Raw genomic sequence first — 8923 nt, 5'->3', positions numbered from 1 at the left:
TTTTCAACAAATGCCTTGATCGCGTTTCTCTGTTCCTCTTTTAAAATTAATTTGCTGTCGATATCTTCTAGAACAGACCTAATAGCGGAATCTACACACCTCAACTCTCCAGCTTGTCACCCAAGCGCGCTTTGGTCACGTGGTTGATTACGTTACTGTTGATCATCTGTCCATCATCATATAAAGCCTGCCCTGACAATTTGATTGGCCCGACCAGATAATGTGCGAGCATACTCGCGCTACTATTGAGCAATGCCAGACCGAACTTCCCGACCTCAAACGTTGTGGGCGGGACTTAGTTCGGAATGGCACCCAGGCTATGAAAGAGCTCCTGTGTGTCGCTGAATGTGTGCATTGATGACTGAAAGAAATCTTCTGCCTCCATTTATCTGTTTACCGCAGTGTGTTGAATTCATGTTAATGTGGATTTAAAGACATTTGAATTAGCGGAAAAAATTGCAGGGGGGAATATATAAAAAAGTCTAATCAACCAATACTTTTGCGACCCCCATGCACTACCTCCGTGGACCCCCTTGAGGTCACGGACCCCCTGTTGAAACCTTCCGTATTAAAGAGTTAAAAACCAGTTAAGTGAGGGCATCATTAAGTAAATCAGTTTAACACAATCATGAATGTGTTGTGACATTAGTAGCCATAGACTCTAAACTGACGTTAACTTGATTGTTTACGTTGAGGAAAGCAAGCTTTGAATTAACCCTGGTTTATAGCAGAACGGAGTCATCTACTCTTACTGTTTGCAGATACTATTAAGCGTTTTTCCTTATATGTCCAGCATCATGTGTTTATAACGGTATCGTTTATGTGTTTGTGTTGAAAATAAAGATGCTTCTGTGAGATTTTATTACAGTCTTGGCAGAATTCAGACTTCATAAAACTGAGACCAGAAAACTGGACGGGGACCAGAATAAACCAGACTTTCCTTAACATCCAACTTAGTTTGAAGTCCTGCAGATGTCAGGACCAGGACTCTGGATGGTTCAAAGCATTTCTGTAAATTGAAGCTGGATCATTCTATCTATCTATTTTCTGTGAGAGGAAACAGCACCAGACTGGCAGTGAGCTCTGAACCCATTGCATTGTGGGAAGGAAAGCGAGTTTCATGACCCTGAAACTAAGCAAACAGGAAGCTTTAGATAATCGTCCTGTAATGTTCATGGGGCCTAATCTGTCCATCTGTCTGCAGTCACTGAACGGCCAGAAGGTGATCAGAGGGTTATTTCCTCCCTCCTTGGTTTTGCTTGAGCACAAACCAAAACGATGCAACTCGTCCTTTGCTCAATTATTGGAGCTTTTATCACTTTGCATTCAGACTGATGCTATGCAGACATGCAGAAGCTGTGATCTTGTTCTGCATTGCGGTTAGAACTCTGAGGTTTCTGAGCAGGAAAGTATGTCTCCTTTTTCATATAATTACTTCCTCGTCGCTGTTGTTGATTAAAACAAATCGTCCACAGATGAGAAGATGGCTTGATCTCAGCCTCCAGGTGGGAAAAAGCTATGTTCTTTAATGGAACATTTTGCACCTGTTTTAAATTCATGATTAACTGAATAAAGGTTGCTTGAAATCAGAAATGAAGAAAGCCAGCAGGGAGCAGATTGCAACACATGATTTTATAAAAAAGGATAAATAAATGGATCAGATCCATTTCAAACCTTGTCTGTTTGGGGGCTATTAAAAGTTGAGATTTTAAACTAAGCGCAGAGTAAAGGAAAGTTTGGATATCGTTTTTAACCGCTGCAGACTAACAGTTCACTGCAGCAGCTCTAATGCTAAGAAATCAGCTACTAACCTCATATAGCAGCAGTTTTACTGCTTAGGGTTAAATATGAGCTATAAATCACATAGAGATTGCAAAAATGGGGTTTTACTTTAGAGGAAAAGTTAGAATTCTCTTCCGCTACTTCTATGCTGATGACATTCAGCTGTATTTCTCCAAAAAGCTTTCTGAGATAGAGATGATGCAAAGTCGTTTGGACTTTAAAATGGAGGAAAACAAATGTTCGCCAAGGTAATGAAGGGAAGACAGAATCCCTCCTCTGTGACCTGAATGGACCTGGACCTGCACCTCAGCTTACTCAGTCCCCTTAAAATAAAGATCTCTGTTAGGATCCTCGCTGTGACCTTTGACCCAGCTTTTGTTTGCATGTCTGTGTTGCAGAATATACCGAATCATTTCCTCATTCAGCGGGACTTGTCAGTTTCCAGGATCATTATTCTGTTTCTTTAACAATGCGTCACTCAGGTAGCTTCAGGTTTCGGTTGATTATTGTTAAACCTTTAGATTGAAACTGAAATTTGATGGTGTTTAAGGGTTTTTTCTGCAGGTTTTGCCTGCATTGTTCCACCTTCTTTCACATGCATACCCTGACCTGACCCTCAGGTGACAGTTTTCTTCCCCAGGTACAACCTAAGTCCTCTGAACTTATCATACCTGCCATTCTTCCAACATGTCCAGACATGGACAAATACCTCTGAGCGAACAGATTAAGGGAGAAAGAATGTGTGCTTACAGAGATGTCCATCATCGGACTTGGTGGTTCCTGGTTTTTTTGTTGTTGTTTTTTTTTTAGTCATTTATTTCTGCAGCTGAACTTTGAGGTGCTAAGTTCAAACTTTAAGGGTTTAGATTTCAAAATTAGGACAATACAGGCCTAGTATTTGGTTTAGTTCATGTCTGGTTGGAGATGTGAGCTGCAGCATTTTCCTGAAGGACAGAGAAGAACTCCAAAAATTACTGAAAGCTTAAATTCCAGATGAGCTCAGTGCAATGGTGGTGGCATGCTGCAACCCGCCTGCTGACATTCGGTAGCTTTTGATCCCTGTGATGATAATCAAAAGCAGATGATCTTCACAAAGAACATAAACAGCTGCTGGAAGCTGGATAAATGTGTCAAAGTGGAAAAGGTCATGAAGCGCTTTAAACGTTTTGTAAAAGTAGTTATAAAAGGCACATTTTATGGAGTGAATTCTATTCCATTATTATTAGAAGCAAGGAAAGAAATCAAACTAAAAAAATGTTCTAATGAAAAACAGATTTCCAGTCTAAGTTTGCAGTTTTTCTCAGATTATGTGTATTTAAAACATTTTTTTAACAGATTTTCTATTTTAAATTTTTTCAAATTTCTGTTCTTCCAATTGAGTTTTATGAATTTAATTAATTTCAAAATTTGTTTCACAGCTCACATCCTCTACACCACATTTGTCAAAGTCAAGGCTGTGGATATTGTTTATCCGTGGCCCCCTGGATGATATTTAATTACCTTTAGAACCGGCCCACAGGCCACAGCCGCTTTTGTGCGCTGCTGTGGCTTCACGGGCTACCGTTGCATTGTGGGGAATGTAGTGTTGGTGCGGTTGTGTTGCAAGCACCAACACTACCTTCCCAGGTTAAAACATGATTGTGTTTTTCTTTTATGGCGTGCAGATCCCATCTACCGCTCGCTCAGCAGCGTGTCCGTCTCTATCACCTGCAGGATCAGTCCCCTCTCCTTCCATCCAGGCTCCTTTTATTTTGGCTTCAATCAGCCCCCGCTGACACCTGTAGTCTGTAGTCTTTTTGATTTTTCGGTCCTTTTTGTTATTGCTCAGTTTTTTGCTTAATAAATTCCTTTTTTAAAGAACCTCTGGCTGAATTCTGGGTCTGCTGCCGTGATTCATCACAAGATTTTTACATTTCTTTGTACAAGACGTGATTTTTCTTTTAAGGAAGTTTCGTTTTGTCTGTGTGCCATAGATTTTTGCATTTTATTTTATTTATTCTTATTTTTCAGTTGAATAAATTCAGGGAAAAAGGCAGATAGGAGCCAGGAGAGAGAATAGGCTACAACTGATACAACTGAGAATGCAAGAGATTTTGTTTTTTCTTATTTTACTATTTCAAAGCAGTGATAGGTGGGTAGGTAGGATCATAGCTCAGCACAGTAATGGATTTTTGGTTTTTAATGCATGCACTTTCATTTATGTATTTATCTTAATAAGTTTATTAATATAATAAAAGTTTATTTATAATATTGATAGTATTTCTGTGTTAGTTTTTGGCTATTTTCATTTCAATATGTTTTAATAAACATTTAACCAGTCTGGCTCTCGGCTTGTAGCAAATTTGTTTTTTGGCCCTCAGTGTATTTGACTTTGACATCCCTGCTCTAAACCTTTGGCTCAAAACAAACGCTGGCTCTAATCATGTACGTTGACCAATAGAATGTACATGAAGTGTAAAAACATGTTACAATTTCCAAACCAGAAATGTGATTAAACAACAAACAAAAAAAGAAAAGCATTAAATCAGAAAAACATTTTTGAAAAAATTAAATTTATGAAAATATTTTTGGAAGAAAAAAAAAAATGTAATATTTCATTTCTGGATTGCATTTTTTTTTTTCAAATTTCGATTTACAAAATATTTTCTCTGCTTTCTGCAATAATGGACCAAAATTCACTCCATAAAATCTTGCGTGGCGCTGCCGCCTTTAGGTTGAGCTGTTTTCATACGCAGCTAAATGAGACTGATTTCTCTCTGCTTCCTCTCTTCCCTCAGCCTTCCTACATTCCCCTCATCAGCCCGTCTACACAGCCACCAAACACGGGGTGATCGGCTTCACGCGGGCGATGGCGGTGAGCGGAGCATGCAGGACAAACAGGTCAAGCTATTTGTGTTGGTTTACAGTTCAGCAGCTCTCTGTCTTGTTTTCTGCAGGACGCCTCACTGCAGGGCAGCTACGGTGTCCGCATCAACGCCCTGTGTCCGGCCTTCGTTGACACCCCTCTGCTGCACACGGTGGAATATGAGGACAACATGGGCAAATTCGTCAAGTTCAAGGACGACTTCAAGCGCACCATGAGCAAGTTTGGAGTTTTACAGTAGGTTTAGCCACACGTCCTGACTTCAGGATTAAATCAGAGTTCCTGATTATTTAGCCTTGAAACGTCTCCAATCTGACAAAAAGGCCTCAATTTAACATCTCCTCAGTGCTCTCCTCTAGCTCCACCTCCACGCCTGGTTTTTGAAGAATCAACTCTGTTATGCATCAGTTTAAAAACAGGTTGCTGGATACCCTTAAATAAAAACCGGGGCGACCCACTCCCTTCAGATCTGCGGTGCTTAGTTCAGTCCAGCTTTTCTGTTTCAGGCCATCATCATTCAGTACAATGACCCAGGAACACAGCGGCTGGTCTTCACTTTTTGTTTCTTTTCCTTCCTGATCCTCAAACTGGAAACCAGAGTTTGCATCACACATAAAAATGTAGAACAGTTTTCTATTTTGGCTGTTTATTTCTATAGTTAAGATATGATCATTTTTTTACTGAATCTTCAGTTTCTTTATTTTAGAGCTCTGTAAGATTCTTTGGTTCTTCTTTTTCAACATAAAACAAGTAATACTACTTTAATTTAATTAATAAAATGCTGGTTATTTAGTTTGTTGTTTGTTTTTTATATTAAATTATAAAAACAAAAATTCAAAATCCTAAAAGGCTGCCTTTTCTTGTTTAAATTGTTAAAGACATGCTTAATATTTTTTTGATGGAGTACCATATATGACCTTTTTGTAGAAACAGAAATTACCAAAGATTATTCTTGCTGCAATGTTGTTTTGAAACAGAAAAACCAAAGAACGAACCAAACGTCTTAGTAAACCATTTTGAGGTCTTCTGACATCATGGTCTCCTCCTTGTAGGGGAGGTTCGGTCTAGAGAGAAGCTGCAGCATCAAATCAGCTTCACATGCAGCTGAAAGAGCAGCTTTCTGGATCATTTGATAAATTTAAATTTAGGATGTCCAGCTTCAGGAATACAGAGTGAATTTTGATCCATTATTATTGCAAAGAACACATTTTGTAAATGGAAATAGGAAAAAACGAAATACAATCCAGAAATAAATCTTTGAAAAACATTTTAATCAAAAACGTTTTTAATAGTTAAATTGCAGTTTTAACTGTTTTGATTTTTTTTTTATTATTTAATTTTTAACATATTATATTTTTATCCATTTCTTATAACAGAATTTGTATTTTCCAATTTTGTTTCTTTACATTTTCTATTTTTCAGATTGAGTTTTATGAATTTCATTCTTTTTGAACTGCCTTTTTTCAGATCCCACATTTTCTTCTGGCGTGAGCATTTGTATTGGCCTTGAAGTGTAAATGTGATCTGTGAAACAATGTTTGGAAAAAATGTGATTGGTAAAACTCAGTCTGAAAAAGATACACTTAAAAAATGTAAAATCCGTAAAAAAAAAAAAAAAAAGTGGAAAAAAAAAAGTTTAAGAAAATTAAATTAAAAAAAATAAATGTATCTAAGAAAACAGCAAAGTTACTCTCAAGTTACTCTTTTTATTAGGTTTTTTTTTGGAGTTTCAAATTACCTTTTATAAAATGTGTTCTGTGCAACAATAGTGGAGCAAAGTTCATTCCATACAGGGTGTGTGTCCAGCAGCAGAACTTCTTGGACCCACTAAGATGCCGCAGCAGAGAAAAGCATGGACAGCTGAGGACTATCTGATGAAGCCTACTTGTTTGTGAAATCTGTTTAGTGCGTCCTGACAGCAGATGAAGCAGGTGGAAGCAGAACTTTGTCGCATCGCTGCTTATGTCTCGTTGTCTCTGTGTGTTTTCCTCCACAGGCCGTCGCTAATCGCTGAAGGGATGATGAGGCTGATCACAGACAGCAGCCTGAACGGAGCCGTGATGAAGATCACCTGCTCAAAGGGAATCCACTTCCACACATACGAACCCATGTCTGCCTGAACGCCGACCGGCAGGAACTGTAACCCATTCAGGACGGAGTCCCATCCAAAGACTTTTCGCTGAGACCAAAGTGTGTCTGTAAAGTTCAACTCCTCCAGATGGACTTCGTTTCTGTCCGACTCAAAGCTTTTCTTGTTTCAGATGATTGTTTTTATAAAGATGCAATTTATAAGAACTTCCCTTAAGCTAAAAACTGTGCAGAAGGATGTTTTTTTCACTCAGAAACCAAAAGGACTGAATCAACTGTCGGAACGCGACTAGAAGTGGTGTCAGAACAGGCTTTATTTTCTTTTAACTCTCAGGTTTCCGAATTACTAAATGATTGCTTCCAGGTTCTTAATCTGTTCAAATATAACCTCAGGTAATGAAAAACAACAGAACTAACTCTTCAGCAGCTTTACTTTAACCAAACTGGGGCCTGGACTTTGACTAGGCCACTAAAAAACTTGAACATTTTCCCTTTTTGATTTTTTTGTTGTGGATCTGTGTTTAGGATGTTGGTTCTGTTAATGACCCAGTTTGGTCCGAGCCCCAGTCTGACTCTAGATTAGTATAATTAATCAATGTGGTCGTGGTCCACCTAATGACTGCAGGACAGCAGGACAGCCCAATTTACGGCATAAAACATCATTAAAACATCGCTTAGTGCAGCCTCTATATTGACTGTTATGGGTAATTCTGGCTGAGGCGTTAACTCCCACCTCCCACGCTGAGATTCATCCGGTCAGTTTTAGGCTGGAGCGTCCTAGCTGTAATACAGATGTATGGAGTGAATTTTGTTCCACTATTGTTGCAAAGAACATGTTTTATGAATGGAAATTTAAAAAAAGGCAATCCACAAATGAAAGTCTGAAAAACATCATATTGAAAAAAGAGTTTTCAGGGGGGGGTTCTGTTTTCTTTTATAAATTTTTTATTTATTTCAAATAAATGTTTTAAAACTTTATTTTTTTAACTTTTTTTTTTCCTCAAATGTTGAGGAAAAAAATGTTACTTTTTAGAAATTGCATTATTTTAAAAGAAAGACAACGTGGTCTATAAAACACAATTTAAAAATAATGCAACTATTTCCAAGAAGGCAAATAAATAAGCAGAACCAACACATTTTTAATTAAACTAAGAAGAAGGAAAAAAAAGAGAGAAACCAGCAAAGTTACTTAAAAAAAAGTTTTTTAGATTACAAATTTTTTCTAAGTTTAATTTCTGGTTTGTATCTTTTTTTCCCCCATTTAAAAAATGTGTTGTTTGCTTGCAAAATTAATGGAACAAAATTCACTCCCTACATACAGCTTAAGTAAGTCAATGAGGCTGCAGATCATCATCATCATCATCTCTCCACCACTGTGTTTCATTCCTTGAAGGAGCTGATGGTTTCTGCTGATCCACCGATGTTGGATTCTTCGTGTCCATTATTGTCAAAAGTCTGCGCTCATGTCTCCTCTGTCCAGAGAATATTTTCCCAGAGGTCTCGTCCTTCATCCAGATCTTTTTTATTTATATTTTATTTTATTTTACAATATTAATTTTACAGAATACATACAAAAACAGTCATCTACTAACCACCACTTTGGTCAAAGAAGGTTTTCTAATGTAAATAAGATGACCAATATGTTTGCTAGCATATAAAAGCTGAATATACAAAAAAAGTAAAAATAAAAGATATGTATACAAATAAACAACAAAAATAAAAAGAAACAAAAATTTTAGCTGTGTGGTTTCCTTGATTTTCCATAACCGTAATCCTCCCATCTGTTCATACACCCTAATTAAAGTCAGGTCTGTCTTCTCTTGATATTATTGAGTTTATCAACCTATAATCTAACTGCCACAGATGATTTCTCCATTATCTAAATACTTAATTAAGCATGAATAATTTCTCTTAAAGGCACACTATGCAACATTTTTCAGTTAATTAATGTGTTCCATAACGTTTTGGATGATTAAATGAGTCATTTCAGGTCGAACAAAGGTTTTCTCAGCCGAGTACGTACCCGCGTTCTCGTCAAGTCCGTTCTTGGCGAGAACGCAGGAAGATCGGACTTGACGAGAACGCGAGCACGTACTCGGCCGAGAAAACCTTTGTTCGACCTGAAATGACTCATTTAATCATCCAAAACGTTATGGAACACATTAATTAACTGAAAAATGTTGCATAGTG

The 8923-nt window shown here is 37.6% G+C and overlaps 1 protein-coding gene across 1 annotated transcript in view; it reads left to right on the top strand.

Moving 5' to 3' along the window:
* Positions 1-7594, top strand: part of hpgd (hydroxyprostaglandin dehydrogenase 15-(NAD)) — a 28795-nt gene extending 21201 nt beyond the window's left edge. Inside the window, exons 6-8 of the mRNA XM_015371427.1 lie at positions 4560-4636; positions 4719-4882; positions 6642-7594. Coding sequence (XP_015226913.1) covers positions 4560-4636; positions 4719-4882; positions 6642-6765 — 365 coding nt within the window. The 3' untranslated portion in view covers positions 6766-7594. The remainder of the gene's footprint in view (positions 1-4559; positions 4637-4718; positions 4883-6641) is intronic.
* The last annotated feature ends 1329 nt before the right edge of the window (positions 7595-8923 follow it).

The sequence above is a fragment of the Cyprinodon variegatus genome, unplaced genomic scaffold (genome assembly GCF_000732505.1).
Source record: "Cyprinodon variegatus isolate N-32 unplaced genomic scaffold, C_variegatus-1.0 Scaffold58, whole genome shotgun sequence".
In the NCBI taxonomy this organism is placed as follows: domain Eukaryota; kingdom Metazoa; phylum Chordata; class Actinopteri; order Cyprinodontiformes; family Cyprinodontidae; genus Cyprinodon; species Cyprinodon variegatus.
The sequence above is the reverse complement of the archived record's forward strand: the minus strand, read 5'-3'. Positions and strand labels throughout refer to the sequence as shown.